Genomic DNA, 16,499 nt, shown 5'->3' on the forward strand with positions numbered 1-16,499 from the left:
CATTGAAACATCAAAACATATGGTGAAATGTGTCCTCTGCATCAGACCAAGGAGGTGTCAGTCTGAAGATGTGCTGGGGGCAGCCCACAAGTGTCGCCATGCTGCTGGCACCAACTTGGCATGCCCACAACTTACTGACTCTAATCGGTACGTCTTTGGAATGTGAGAGGAAACTGGAGCTCCAGAGGAAGCCCAGGCAGTCACAGGCAGAATGTAGACAATAGACAATAGACAGTAGGTGCAGGAGTAGGCCATTCGACCCTTCTAGCCAGCACCACCATTCACTGTGATCATGGCTGATCATACACAATCAGTACCCTGTTCCTGCCCTCTCCCCATATCCCTTGACCCCGCTATCTATAAGAGCTCTATCTAACTCTCTCTTGAATGCATCCAGAGACTTGGCCTCCACTGCCTTCTGGGGCAGAGCATTCCACATATCCACCACTCTCTGGGTGAAAAAGTTCTTTCGCATCTCAGTTCTAAATGGGTTACCCCTTATTCTTAAACTGTGATCTCTAGTTCTGGACTCACCCATCAGCGGGAACATGCTTTCTGCCTCCAGTGTGTCCAATCCCTTAATAATCTTATATGTTTCAATCAGATCCCCTCTCATCCTTCTAAATTCCAGTGTATACAAACCCAGTCGCTCCAATCTTTCAACATATGACAGTCCCGCCATTCCGGGAATTAACCTTGTGAACCTACGCTGCACTCCCTCAATAGCAAGAATGTCCTTCCTCAAATTTGGAGACCAAAACTGCACACAATACTCCAGGTGGGGTCTCACCAGGGCCCTGTACAGCTGCAGAAGGATCTCTTTACTCCTATACTCAATTCCTCTTGTTATAAAGGCCAGCATGCCATTAGCTTTCTTCACTGCCTGCTGTACCTGCATGCTTGCTTTCATTGACTGATGTACAAGAACACCTAGATCTCGTTGTACTTCCCCTTTTCCTAACTTGACTCCATTTAGATAGTAATCTGCCTTCCTGTTCTTGCCACCAAAGTGGATAACCTCACATTTATCCACATTAAACTGCATCTGCCATACATTTGCCCACTCACCCAACCTGTCCAAATCACCCTGCATTCTCATAACATCCTCTTGACATTTCACACTGCCACCCAGCTTTGTGTCATCAGCAAATTTGCTAATGTTACTTTTAATCCCTTCATCTAAATCATTAATGTATATTACAATGGTACAGCTGCGGTCCCAGCACCGAACCTTGCGGTACCCCACTGGTCACAGCCTGCCATTCCGAAAGGGACCCGTTAATCGCTACTCTTTGTTTCCTGTCAGCCAGCCAATTTTCAGTCCATGTCAGTACTTTGCCCCCAATACCATGTGCCCTAATTTTGCCCACTAATCTCCTATGTGGGACTTTATCAAAAGCTTTCTGGAAGTCCAGGTACACTACATCCACTGGCTCTCCCTTGTCCATTTTCATAGTTACATCCTCAAAAAACTCCAGAAGATTAGTCAAGCATGATTTTCCCTTCATAATTCCATGCTGACTCAGACTGATCCTTCTACTGCTATCCAAATGTGTCGTAATTTCCTCTTTTATAATTGACTCCAGCATCTTTACCACCACTGACATCAGGCTAACCGGTCTATAATTCCCTGTTTTCTCTCTCCCTCCTTTCTTGAAAAGTGGGACAACATTAGCCACCCTCCAATCAGCAGGAACTGTTCCTGAATCTATAGAACATTGGAAAATGATTACCAATGCGTCCACGATTTCTAGAGCCACCTCTTTAAGTAACCTGGGATGCAGACCATCAGGTCTCGGGGACTTATCAGCCTTCAGACTCAACAGTCTATTCAACACAGTTTCTTGCCTAACATAAATTTCCTTCAGTTCATCCTTTACCCTAGTTCCTTTGGCCACTATTACATCTGGGAGATTGTTTGTGTCTTCCCTAGTGAAGACAGATCCAAAGTACCTGTTCAACTCGTCTGCCATTTCATTGTTCCCCATAATAAATTCACCCGTTTCTGTCTTCAATGGCCCAATTTTGGTCTTAACTATTTGTTTGCTATTCACATACCTAAAGAAGCTTTTACTATCCTCCTTTATATTCTTGGCTAGTTTACCTTCGTACCTCATTTTTTCTTGGCATATTGCCTTTTTTGTTATCTTCTGTTGCTCTTTAAAAGCTTCCCAGTCCTCCGGTTTCCCGCTCATCATTGCTATGTTATACTTTTATTTTTATACTGCCCTTTACTTCCCTCATCAGCCAAGGCCACCCCTTACTCCCATTAGGATCTTTCTTCCTCTTTGGAATGAACCGATCCTGCACCTTCTGCATTATTCCCAGAAATACCTGCCATTGTTGTTCCACTGTCTTCCCTGCTAGGGTATTGTTCCATTGAACTTTGGCCAGCTCCTCCCTCATAGCTCCATAGTTCCCTTTGTTCAACTGTAATACTGACACATCCGATTTTCCCTTCTCCTTCTCAAATTGTAGGTTAAAACATATCATATTATGGTCACTACCTCCTAATGGTTCCTTTACCTCGAGGTCCCTGATCAAATCCGGTTCATTTCACAACACTAAATCTAGAATTGCCTTCTCCCTGGTAGGCTCCAGTACCAGCTGTTCTAAGAATCCATCTTGGAGGCACTCCACAAACTCCCTTTCTTGGGGTTCAGTACCATTCTGATTCTCCCAGTCTACCTGCATGTTGAAATCCCCCATGACAACAGTATCATTACCTTTGCGACATGTCAATTTTAACTCTTCATTCAACTTACACCCTACATCCAGACTGCTGTTTGGGGGCCTGTAGATAACTCCCATTAGGGTCCTTCTACCCTTAGAATTTCTCAGTTCTATCCATACTGACTCTACATCCCCTGATTCTATGTCCCCCCTCGCAAGGGACTGAATATCATTCCTCACCAACAGAGCCACCTCACCCCTTCTTCCAGTCAGTCTGTCCTTTCGATAAGATGTATATCCTTGAATATTCATTTCCCAGGCCCTGTCCGCTTGAAACCATGTCTCTGTTATTCCCACAACATTGTACTTGCCAATTTCCAACTGAGTCTCAAGCTCAACTACTTTATTCCTTATACTTCGTGCATTCATATATAATACTTTTAATTCGTTACTCCCCTCTCCTTTCATATCAATTCCTATTTCACTTGGCCATACTGTATGATCTCTTCTTGAGCTTTCTACTCCATTGATTCTGTTAGCTTTATTTGTCACATGTACATTGAAACATCAAAACATATGGTGAAATGTGTCCTCTGCATCAGACCAAGGAGGTGTCAGTCTGAAGATGTGCTGGGTGCAGCCCACAAGTGTCGCCATGCTGGCATGCCCACAACTTACTGACTCTAATCGGTACGTCTTTGGAGAAACAGAAATGTAGAAACAGACGGTGCTGGGAATTGAACCCCAATTGCTGGCACTCTAAAGCTAACTGCTATGCTACTGCGCCACCCTACATGGGTTGCCTATGGAGGGAAATAAAGAGCTGACATTTTGGGCCAAGACCTTTCATGTCTCTAATTACTATTTGCAATGGTTTCTTGGTGATGAGAGAGGGGAGGCTTATGTCCTCCTCTTGAGACTGGATGAAGCAGCCTGCAGTAATGTTAGAGTCAACCCTCATGTCCATTGTCATCTGTGCTGTCTGCAGTCCTTCAGAGCTTGTGGGGTGCAAGTGCAGACAGGAGAAGGTGGGAAGTCACTGCAATCAGAACCTCAACAACCAGAACCTCAACAACCCTCAACACACAAGGGAACTCACTTGGTAACAGAAGAGTGGGGTGTTTGGTCAACTTTTCTCCAGCTTCCTTTGGGCCCAAAGGCACCCTGGCCAGTTCTTTACTGAGATTTTACAGTGTAACACAAGAGATTCCGCTGATGCTGAAAATCTTGAGCAACACACTCAAAATGCTGGAGAAACTCAGTAGGTCAGGCAGCATCTATAGAGGGGAATAAAAAGTCGATGTTTCAGGCCAACACCCTGTCGTATTGAAGGATCTTGGCCTGAACTGTCAATTGTTTATTCTACATTTCAGTCTGAGACCCTTCATCAGGACACTTCTGACAAAGAGTCTCGATGGAGGGTTTTAGTCCGAAGTGTCCATTGTTTATTCTTCATTAGGTGCTGGCTGACCTGCTGAGTTCCTCCTACATTTTGGATTCTCAGCAGCTACAGAATCCTTTGTGTTTATGTTAGTGTGTGAGGAGCAATTGATGGCTCTGTGCGTGTGCTGGCTGAATATCGAAAACTCCCTGAATATTGAAAGTTCAAGATAGGGTGGATGTGCAGAGGATGTTTCCAATAGTGGGAGAGTTTAGGACCAGAGGGCATAACCTCAGAATGGGTGGTTGTCCCTGTAGAAGAGAGATATGGAAGAATTTCTTCAGATGGTCATGAATCTGCAGAATTCATTGCCACAGAGGGCTGTGGTGGCCAAGTCATTAGATATATTTAAAGGGGAGGTTGATTCGTTCTTAATTACTAAGGGCATCAAAGATTATGGAGAAAACAGGAGAATGGGGTTCAGCGGGAAAATAAATCAGCCACGATCAAATGGTGGAGCAGATCCAGTGGCTCAAATAGTCTAATTCTGCTCCGATATCTTATAGTCTTGTGGCTAACATTAGGAACATGCAACAGAGCACTCAGATTCCAGAGGAGATATGTCGATGTATCAGAAGAAGGTCGTGCAATGTTCATCTGACTTAATGTTGCTGCTGAAGGAATGATTATCTGCTTCTGCACTCCTCTCCACAGATGCTGCCTGACCTGCTGAATTACTACAGCATTTTGTGTCTGTTGCTCAATATTTCCAGCATCTGCAAAATCTCTCGTGTTTATGATCTGTTTCAGTAAGAAAGTCGGCAATTCTTGGTTCAGGGGAACTTTGTAAGGCATGTTGTGAGAAGGCAGTTGCAGAGCCAACATCTGTTGGCACCAGTGGGTGCTTTATGAGATGCTGGTATGCGTGTTCCCAATTAGTCGTGGACAGAGGATTGAACTGTAAGGGAAAATCACTATTCCTCAGAGGATGGTATCTTTCAAGATGTTGGAATGATAGAACACTACAGCACTGAAACAGGTTGTCTAGCCCATCTAGTCCATGCCGAACTAGTCCCATCAACCTGTACCTAGACCATAGCCCTCCATATCTCTCCCATCCATGTGCGTATCCAAACTTCTCTTTAACGTTGCAATCAAGCCCAGATCCATCACTTCCTCTGACAGATCATTCCACACTCTCACCACCCACTCAGGTTCCCCTTGAATATTTAATATTTCACTCTTAACCCATGACCTCTTGATCTAGTCTCACTCAACCTCAGTGGAAAATGCCTGCTTGCATTTACCCTATCGACAACTCATAATTTCATATAACTCTTTCAAATCCCCTCCAAGAGAATGAACTCCTAACCTACTTAACCTTTCTGCCCTCACGACTTGGCAACGTCCTTGTAAATTTTCTCTGTATTCTTTCTTTCAATCTCATTGATATCTTTCCTATAGGTTAGACTGCATCTGTGTGGGCAAGAGGTATTGTCAATGTTTCGGGTCAAAACCCTGCACAGATAAAATTCAAGCAAAAATATCTCTTTCCCTTTCTACTAATGGGAGGAGAAAAGATTGTGTTTGGAAGTGAGGGAGGGAAGAGAGGGGTCAACACTTGAAATTGGATACATTGGTGGAAGAAGATGGTGACTTGTGCAACTGGGCTCCCAAGCCTTCTGCTTATTAAACTGTGTGTACTCGTTCTCTCTCTGCTTTTTTTCTCTTCCACATTCACAGCCAAATGGCGGCAGCCAGGGCAAGGTTACGGGGTCATTTCTGCTGCCACCACCACCACCTATGGCCAGACCAGTCCCCCTACCAATGTCTGATCCAAAATCTACCAGCGCGTCCCCAGAGGGAGGAGCAACATCACCCACGTCGCCCTGTAAGTGAAGCAAGACCCTCCACTGTGCTGTGGTGTGTGTGTGTGTGTGTGTGTGTGTGTGTGTGTGTGTGTGTGTGTGTGTGTGTGTGTGTGTGTGTGTGTGTGTGTGTGTGTGTGTGTGTGTGTGTGTGTGTGTGTGTGTGTGTGTTTACTGTGCATGTGTGTGTTTTGCTGTAATAGCATGGCCTCTCTTGCACCTGTCCCACATCAGGGACACAGTCCCTTCAAGCGATTCTGCAGATGCTGGAAATCCAGAGTAACACACACAAAATGCAGGAGGAACTCAGCGGGTCAGGCAGCATCTGTGGACAGTCAACATTTCAGGCTGATTTCTGATGAAGGTTGTCATGTGTTACTCCTTTAGGCTTAGAGTAACACACAAAACATGGCAAGAACTCAGCAGGTCGGTCAGGCAGCATCTATGGAGAGGAATAAACTGTTGACGTTTTGGGCTGAGATCCTGATGAATGTTCTTCTCAAGCTTTCAGCCACACACAAATTACTGGAAGAACTGAGCAGGTCAGGCAGCCTCTTTGCAGGGAAGTGGACAGTTGAGTTGATGAGCGATCTCAACCCAAAACATCAACTGTTGAGTTTCCTCCATAGATGCTGCTTGACCAGCGAAGTTCTTCCAGTGTTTTGTGTGTTGCTCCAGATGCCAACGCCTTGTGTCTCTCCTAAACTGAGGACTGTAATCCCTATGGTTTAGAAAGTGAAGTGAATTGTTCGAAAAGGGTGAGACGGAGAGAAACCATGTCCATTGGTTTGAGTGTTTAAAACTAGGGCTAAAGTCTAGATGTTTGGAACCAGTCAGTTCAGAAGCTACAGAAGACTTCTACATGCGGAGTATAAAACCGGAAAATGCTGGAAACCCTCAGCTGATCAGGCAGCATCTGTGAAGAAATGAACAGTTGTTCAGGTAAAATACCCTCCTTCAGAAATAGCAAGGGCTCGGCAACCTGTAACAGCAAATCTGTTTCTCTCTCCACAGATGCTGTCTGACACACTGAATGTTTCCCAGTATTTTCCATTTTATCCCAGTTTTCTGGCATCTGCAGTTATTTTGATTATCCTTTATATTTTAGGAAAGTGACTGTTTGAAAGAGCAGTCAACTTCTTCTATATCTTCTATAAATTGTAGCTGAATAAGGCAAATTTGTATTTTTTTAAAAATACTGACAGGCCTGGACAGAGTGGATATGGTGAAGATGTTTCCAAAGGTGAGAGTCTAGGACAGCCAGAGATGTTTACAGCTCCCTTATTTATTTACTTAGCGATACAGTGCACAACAGGCCCTTCCAGCCAAATGAGCCCCACTATCCAACAACCCACCTACTTAACACCAGTCTAGTTGTAGGACAATCTACAATGACCAACTAACCGGTTAACAAGTACGTTTTTGGACTGTGGGAGGAAATCGGAGCACCCAGAAGAAACACACAAAGTCACAAGGAGAATGTACAAACTCCTTAGAGGCAGAGCTGCAATTGAACTATGAACTCTGAACTCTGAACTCCCAGAGCTGTTATAGCATTGCACCTACCACCATGCTACCATGGTGCCTGTGATTCATTGGGTTAAAGTGGGCAAATGCCAAGAGAGATGATCCATTTCTTTTAAAGATATATCCAATCTGTCCCATTTCTATGATTTTCTTCAGTAACTGTCCACCTTAACACATTGGATTGTTCTTGATCCAGCCCGCACTCTCATTTGCCACCTTCTCCTTCTGTGGGTAAACTCTTCCCCCAATATAAAGATTAGTTTTATTTCTCACATGTACCTCAAGACATAGGAGCAGAATTAGGCCACTTGGCCCATCGAGTCAGCCCCTCCATTCCATCATTGCTTGGATTTATTATCTCTCTCAACCACGCTCTCCTGCTTTCCCCTGTAACCTTTGATGTCCTGAATAATCAAGAACCTATCAATCTCCACATTAAATATACTGAATGAACTGGCCTCCGCAGTTGTTCGTTGCAATGAATTCCAAAGATCCATTGCACTCTGGCTCAAGAAATTCCTCCTCATCGCTCTTCTAAATGGACAGCCCTCTATTCTGAAGCTGTGCCCTCTAGTCATAGAGTCACCCACTGTAGGAAACATCTTCTCCACCTCTACTCTATCAGGCCTTTCAATATTCAATAGGTTTCAATGAGATCCCCTCTCATTTTTCTAAACTCCAATGAGTACAGTCCCAGAGCCATCAAACTTTCTTCATACATTAATTCTTTCACTCCCGGGATGATTCTTGTGAATATCCTCTGGACTTTCTCTAATACCAGCATATCATTTCTTAGATAAGGGGCTCAAAACTGCTCACAATATTCCATGTACGGTCTGACCAATGCCTCATAAATGATCAGCATTCAGTCCTTACTCTTATATTCTAATCCTCTCAAAATGACTGCTAACATTGCATTTGCCTTCCTTACCACCAACTCAACCTGCAAGCTAACCTATAAGGAATCCTGCAGAAGGACTCACAATTCCCTTTGTATCTTTGGATTTTGAATTTTCTCCCCACTTAGAAAATTGTCTACACTTTTATTTCTTCTACCATATGTTGCCTATATGATATTCTTTCTGCCTCTCTTTTTCCTATTCTCCCAATCTGTCTAAGTCCTTCTGCAGACACCTTACTTCCTCAATACTACCTGCTCCTCCGCCTATCTGTATCATCTGCAAACATGGTCACAAAGCCATCTATTCCATCAACCGATTCATTGACATATAACGTGAAAAGGATCAATCCCAATACCAACCCCTGTGGAACATCTCTAGTTGCTGGCAGCCAACCAGAATAGGCCCCCTTTATTCCCACTCTTTGCCTCCTGCCAGTCAACTAATCTTGTGTCCATTCTAGTATCCTTCCTGTTGTCATGGGCTGTTGTCTTGTTAAGCAGTGTCATGTGTGGCACCTTGTCCATAGGCTTTCTGAAAATCCAAATATTCTACACCTACCGATTCTCCTTTGTCTATTCTGTCTGTTATTTCTTCAAAGAGTTCTAAAAGATTTATCAGACAAGGTTTCCCTTTAAGTAAACCATTGCTAACTTTGTCCCACTTTACCATGTGGCTCCAAATACCCTGAAATCTCATCCTTAATAACGGACTCCAGCATCTTCCCAACCACTCAAGTTAGGCTAATTAGCCTACAGTTTCTTTTTTACTACCCAATGCAGAACTGCTGTTCTCCCCGTGCTCTCAGCCACAAGCTGTTCCTAAAAACCTATCATGTAGGCATTCTGCAAGCTCCCTCTCTTGGAATCCAGCACCAGTCATATTTTCTAATCTACCTGCATGTTGAAATTCCCCATCACTCCCATAATATTGTGCTTATTACATGACTTTTCTATCTGCTGCTGCCTGCTGTAATTTATAACCCACTTCCTGGCCACTGTTTGGGGTTTACCGTCATTCAACCGTATACATGTATAATCTAAAAACAAAACAACATTTCTCTGGACCAAGGTGCACAACACAGTACATATAACTCACACACAACATGTAAAACAATATTACCACAAATAAATTAATAAGTAATAAAACATAGTCCAGAGGATTGACATTTGGCATCAGGTGCATTTACGACACAAGTTAAAAAGTAAACAGTATAATGCTACTGGTACTTCTTAAGTGATGAGAACTGAATGGTGGCAGGGAGTTCAGTAGTCTCATGCCGTGGGGGAAGAACCAGTTCACCATCCTAACAGCTATTGTCCTAACGCTATGGTACCTCCTGCCTGATAGTATGGGGTCAAAGAGTTTGTGGGATGGATGAAATGGAACATTAACAATGTTAAGGGCCCTGAGCCAAAAAATTGCTAATGGCTTGAAAGCTGCTGTGCTAATTTTAAACATTCCTAATGATCAGAGACAGTACAGAAGGATTTAAGTGTTTTATTTTTGGTTCCATACTTCCTCTGTCAACCATCCCAGACATAAAGAAAGGGACCAGGTGTGAAGTGCATCCCCTCTGCTCCTCTGTTCTGGGAGAAATTCCTGTGTATCTTTCTTATTTTGAAAATATGTCTTCTGGATTGGAGAGCATGTCTATGAGGATAGGTTGAGCAAGCTAGGGTATTTCTCTTTGATATGAAGGAAGATAAAAGGTGACTTGATCGAGGTGTACAAGATGATAGGACACATAGATTGAGTGGATGGTCAAAGACTTTTTCTCAGGGTGGAAATGTCTAATTTGAGAAGGCATTATTTTAAGGTGATTGGAGGAAAATATTTAGGGTGGGGGGTACCAGAGGTAGGTATTTTACACAGAGATTGACGGGGACACGTAATGGTCTGCCAGGGGCGGTGGAGAAGTAGATACATCAAGGACACTTAACAGTCTCTTAGACACAGAGTAAGTTAAAAGGCTGGCACAACATTGTGAGCTGAAGGGCTTGTATTGTGCTGTATAGTTCTATATTCTCTTTTCAAGTTACATCACAAGATTAAACACGTCAGTCATTCCTTATGACCACCCTTCATCCCAGGAATCCACCTAATAAACTTTTGCTGAATTTTCTGGAGAGCAAGCATGTTCATCTTTGACTAAAGAGAGCACAATTCTCTGCATAAACCTGTGACTTCAACAATACCCTGAACACTCCCCTACGTTTACCCTCTATTTCCTTTACAAACCACAAAAAAATCTTATGGTTTCTTTAACTGGAGTTTGCAAGATGTTATTTTTAAACTTCCAGCTTCTTAATTTGACATCTAAAATTAGGGGAGTATTTTTCAACCATCCATTCTGGGTCAAAGTTTGAGTCAGATAGAGAACATACAGGAAGGGATTTAAGCTTCCAGGAGCAAGAGAGATTGGAAAATAACTCCTTGCTTAAGCTAAATTAAGATTCTCTCCTTGACTTGTGAATCTGATCAATGTACAACATTGTCATCTAAACAGTTGTATCGAAGGCACTGATTGATTTAATCAAATCAACTCCCTAACTTCTGCAAGGCCAATTATTGGTCTGTGACTATCAGATCAGAGCAGAGTTTGGCCATGCAGCCTAAAAATCTACTCCAGCATATCATCAGGGCTGATTTTGTTTTTCAACCTCATTCTCTTGGCTTCTTGCAATAAGTTAAAAGAAAGTCACAGTAAATGTATCATCAAAGTAAATATATATTGCCATATACCTCCTTGAAATTCACTTTCTTGCAGGTTTTACACAAAAATAAATAAATGAATAAGAACTTCTGAAAAAAATACTTTAAAAAAACTTACAAACAATCAATGTGCAAACGAAGACAAATTTAGCAAATAAACATTAAATAAGACCTGTGAATGTAAGTTGTAGGTTCCTTGAAATTAAGTCTGTAGGTTGTAGAATCATTTCAGAGTTGTGGTGAATGAAGTTATCCACGTCAGTTCAGGACCTGATGGCCATAGGGTAATAAGTGTTTCTGATCCCGGTGGTGTAGAGCTTAAGACTTCTGTACTTCCTGCCCAATGGCAGTGCCAAGAAGAGAGCATGGCCTGGACGTCAGGGGTCCTTGATCATAGATGCTGCTTTCTTTGTGCAGCACTCCATGAAAATGTGCTCAATGGAGAGAGGGCCCTCCTTGTAATGGACTGGGCTGTATCCATCACCTTTTGTAGCCTTTTTGCGTTCCTGGAAACTTAACCCCCTTACGAATCAAAAGCCTATCAAATTCTGCCTTGAATAGGCCCAGTGACAAATACACCTAGCCATGTAGAAACATAGAAAATCTACAGGACATTACAGGCCATATGGGCCACAATGTTGTGCTGACCATGTAACCTGCTCTAGAAGCTGCCTAGAATTTCCCTACCACATAGCCCTCCATTTTCCTAAGCTCCATGTACTTATCCAAGAGTCTTTTAAAAGACCCTATTGTATCTACCTCTACCATCTTCACTAGCAGAGCATTCCACACACCCACCACTCTGTGTGAAAAACTTACCACTGACATCCACCTTGTACCTACTCCCAAGCACCTTAAAATTATGCCCCCTCATGTTAGCCATTTCAGACCTGAGAAAAAGCCTCTGGATATCCACACGACCAATGACTCTCATCACCTTATACACCTCTATCAGGTCACCTCTCATCCTCTGTCGCTCCAAGGAGAAAAGGCCGAGTTCACTCAACCTACTCTCATAGGGCATGCTCCCCAATCCAGGCAACAACCTTGTAAATTTCCTCTGCACCCTCTCTATAGCATCCACATTGTTCCTGTAATGAGGTGACCAGAACTGAACACAGTATTCCAAGTGGGGCCTAACTGAGATGTGGCAATGAATTCCACAGATTCATCGTCTTCTGGCTAAAGAAATTCCTCCTCATCACAGTTTAAGTCAGAATCAGAATTGGATTTGTTTTCACTGAAGTGTGTGTGAAATGTTTTGCTTTGTGGCACCAGTACAGTGCAATATATGAAATTACTATAAATTGCAATAATAAATGAATTGTGCAAAAGATAAATAATGAGGTCATATTCACAGGTCCTTGGGCCTTTCAAAAATCTGGGAAGAAGGTGTTCGTGAAGCATTGAGTGTAAATCTTCAAACTCCTGTAGTTCTCCCCTGGTGGTTGTAACAAGGTGCCTGGATGGTGAGGGTCCGTGATAACACACACAAAATGCTGGAGAACCTCAGCAGTATAGGCGGCACCTATGGAGAGAAACAAAAGGGGGATGAGTATAACCTGGCAGGTGATTGATGAGACCAGTTGAGGGGAGAGGTAAGTGGAGGAGAGGGGGATGAAGTAAGAAGCTAGGAGGTGATAAGTGGAAGAGGTAAGGGGCTGAAGAAGAAATCATGTTGGAGAGGACAGTAGACCATGGAAGAAAAGGAAGGAGGAGGGGAACCAGGGGGAGGTGATGGACAGGTTTTGAGGGAAAGGAGAAGAGAAGGGGTGAGAGGGCTACCAAAGTGAAAGACAAAAAACTCCCTCCATTGAAGCTGCCTGACCTGCTGAGTATTTTGTGTGTGTTAAGATTCCCAGCATCTGCAGAATCTCTTGTGCACCAGGAAATAGGTAGCTTTTCTCCTTGGTCAGTGGTGTTTAGAACAAGAAAGCCTAGGTATGAGTGGAGCGATCAGCAGGGAAGTTAGATGATATCTTTCTGTGCTGTATGATTCTATGACCATAGGGACTCTTCCTTAGCTGACTCTGACCTTTTCACTCTTTCCCTCTGACAGCATACTCAACGCCTAGCTCCTCATCTGCGAACCGATTCGTCAGCATTGGACCACGGGATGGGAACTTTGTAAATATCCCGCAGCAGTCACAGGTGGGTGCGGTGTTCTTTTGACCACACAGTGGTGGCTAGACTAACCAGCAGAGACCAGAGCCCGACACACCTTCCCACTTGGTTACAAACAGCAAGCAGACCCCACTTACAGGGTTTCTTTAGGTATCGATAGCTAAGCACTGGTGACACAGTTAGACTCCAGTCCATGTTTGGACAGAGACATGGGACTATACATTTAACAGCTACTTTACTAGGTACAGGAGTGTAGTCATCTGCTGCTGTAACCCATCCACTTCAAGGTTCAACACTTTGTGCATTCAGAGATGTTCTTCTGCACACTACTGTTGTAACAGAACTGCCACTCACTAGATGTTTGTTTTGTTTCCTTTGCACCATTTCTCTGTAAACTCTAGAGACTGTTATGCCGGTTTCTGGGATACTCAAACCACCCTGCCTGGCACCAATGACTTTTCCACTGTCAAAGTCACTTAATTCACATTTCTTCCCCATTTTGATGTTGGGTCTGAACAACAACTGAATCACTTGATGATGCTTTTTATGCATTGAGTTGCTGCCACATAATTGATTAGATATTTGCATTATTGGGCAGGTGTACAGGTGTCCAGGTGTACCTAATAAAGAGGCCACTGAGTGTATGTTTTTAATCTGGCTTGTTTCTTCAAAGCAATCTAGCAGATGCAATCTGGAACCTGATTTATTACCAGCCAACAGAGCTCAGAAGTAAGGAAGGCACAGTAGTGTAGTTCCAGTGTCATGGGTTCAATCCTGTGCTCTGGTGCTGTCGATGTGGAGTTCGCACCTTCTCCCTGTGTCAATCTAGTTTTCCTTTTGGGTGTTCCTGTTTTCTTCTACTTGCAGGTCAGTAGTTGGAATTGGTTTATTATTGTCACATGCACCGAGATACAACACAAAGCTTGTCATGTGTGCTGTTCATACAGATTCTCATTCTTTTTTTATCATATATACATCAAAACATGCAGTGAAGTGCATTGTTCTCATCAACAACCAACACATCCAAGGATGTGCTGGGGGCAGCCCACAATCATTATCAGATCATCACACAGGTAGAACAAGATAAAACATGAATAACTCCAGGGAAAGTGTAGTGCAGGTAAACATACACATGCAAGGTCATAATGAGCTAGATTGTGAGGTCAAGAATCCAATTTATTGTGCTAGAGAACTATTTAGTAGTTTTATAACAGCAGGGTAGAAACTGTCCTTCAACTGGGTGATATGAGCTTTCAGGCATTTGTATCTTTGCCGATTGGAGAGGGGAGAAGAGAGACACTTAACTGGCTGGTGAAATTTGCCTGGATTATGGGGAGTGTTGACAGGAACGTAGGAAGAATAAAAAGGGATTAGTCTAAATGGGTGGATGATGGCTGCTGCCAATCTGATTGCCTGAGGGGCTTGTTTACAGTTTATGTGATTCTCCAAGTGGACATCAGGTGTAGGTTCAAGACCATAAGACATAGAAGCAGAATTATGCCATTCGGCCTATCAAGTCTGCTCCGCCGTGACAAGAGGGAAATTTAAATTCAATTAAGAAAGTAATTCAGGATTTTACAAAATTGATAAGCACTAAACCACAAGATTGTTGTTTATTATTAAAACAACAGCTCAATAATATCATGCAATTTTTCTACTGAGGTTGAGTGAGACTAGAACTAGTCATGGGTTAAGGGTGAAAGGTGAAACAAGGGGGAACTTCTTCACTCAGAGGGTGGTGAGAATGTGGAATGAGCTGCCAGCAGAAGTGGTGGATTTGGGTCTGATTTCAACACTTAAGAGAAATTTGGGTAGGTACATGGATGGGAGAGGGATGGAGAGCTATGGTCCAGGTGCAGGTGAATGGGACTAGGCAGATTAATAGTTCAGCATTGACTAGTTGGGCCAAAGGGCCTATTTTGGTGCTGCTGTATTCTATGTCTCTATGATATTATAGAACTAGATCCATACAGCACAGTATAGGCACTCTGACCCATGATATTTTGCTGACTTTTAAGCTAGTCCAAGATCAATCTCGCCCTTACAGAGCCCTCTCTTTTTCTATCATTCATGTGCTTATCCAAAAGTCTCTGAAGTGCTCCTAATGATTCTCCTTCTACCACTACCTGTGGTATGTGTTCCACACCTCCACTGTTCTCTGTGTAAAAACCTCACAGACATTTACTACTGACCTATGACCTCCTACCTCTGATACCACCCCCCCCCAGAAGCAGAGGAGAGTAATGAAGAAAGAAAGATAGAGGAAAAAGTGGGAGAAAGGAATGACAGGGAAAAAATTGTAAAAGATAGAAAAAGACTAAGGGGGTGAGAGAGATAGTGAAGAGTGAGAGGGCAAGGGAATGATGGTGAGAGAGAGGGAGACAGAGAGAGGGATGGAGTGGAGGAGGAGGCAATTATATCAAACTTCTCTTTATTTTGTCTGTTCTTTCTATGGAACCTCTCCTGCATCCCTTCTTCACACCAACCTCTTCATTTTACCATCAATGTGCCTTATTTTCCAAGGTGCCAGTGAGCGGAATAACAAAACAAAACAAAAAAAGAATGTAGTGCTGAACAGAGGAGTAAATCGGAATGAGAGGGGGTGTAGTGGGAATGGCTCAAGCCCACAGCTGAAGAAGGAATGCTTCAGCCGGGATTGTGGTGCCAAAGGGGAACATCTGGGCCTCTGATGTTGAGTGTGTCATGAGTTTTGTGAATTTGTATCATTACATATCAGCCACGGCTGGGTCAGTACAAAGGAAAATTACCTCGGCAAAATAATATTTGGAATTCTGTGGAAAATAAAAGTGATTTGTTTTTCTCGGAATCTGCCAGATGGAGGATGAATGTTCACTGTACTTCATAAGTATCCCTTCTCTCATTATACACATACCCCCATCAACCGTGTTCCAGATTCTCCATTGGGAATGTGGTCGGAAGCTGGGTGGTCGGGTGAGGCATATTCTGTCTGCATGTCTCTCTAGGTCTGTGCCTCTTACATGCTGGTTGGAACCCATTGGCTCTTTATAAGGTCTCCCATTCTTGTAGCACTCTTTGAGGTTAAATTTACAATGTGCACATTTGTGGTGCATGTGAATGCATCACAGTAGTACTCTTTACTGTCCAGGGTGGTGTCAACCCTGGACAAACTTGAAAACCACAATATTACACCTTAACAATGGCCTTTGGAAGACTGAAAATGCATGAAAAATCTGACAGAGATGAGAAACATAGAGAAAGGGAAGGACTTGCACTTTCAGAGTGCCCTTCATAACTTTAGGATATCTCAAAGTGCATCATGTCCAACTGATT

The 16,499-nt window shown here is 43.2% G+C and overlaps 1 protein-coding gene across 11 annotated transcripts in view; it reads left to right on the plus strand.

Annotated features, from left to right (window-relative positions):
• Positions 1-16,499, plus strand: part of nfixb (nuclear factor I/Xb) — a 413,008-nt gene that overhangs the window by 362,718 nt on the left and 33,791 nt on the right. For 9 of the 11 annotated variants that reach the window (XM_073068979.1, XM_073068984.1, XM_073068982.1 and 6 more), the window contains 2 exons: positions 5,798-5,945; positions 13,123-13,214. In XM_073068979.1, coding sequence (XP_072925080.1) covers positions 5,798-5,945; positions 13,123-13,214 — 240 coding nt within the window. The remainder of the gene's footprint in view (positions 1-5,797; positions 5,946-13,122; positions 13,215-16,499) is intronic. The other 2 variants (XM_073068978.1, XM_073068983.1) reach the window with 1 other exon arrangement.

This window comes from Hemitrygon akajei, chromosome 16 (assembly GCF_048418815.1).
Source record: "Hemitrygon akajei chromosome 16, sHemAka1.3, whole genome shotgun sequence".
Classification (NCBI taxonomy): domain Eukaryota; kingdom Metazoa; phylum Chordata; class Chondrichthyes; order Myliobatiformes; family Dasyatidae; genus Hemitrygon; species Hemitrygon akajei.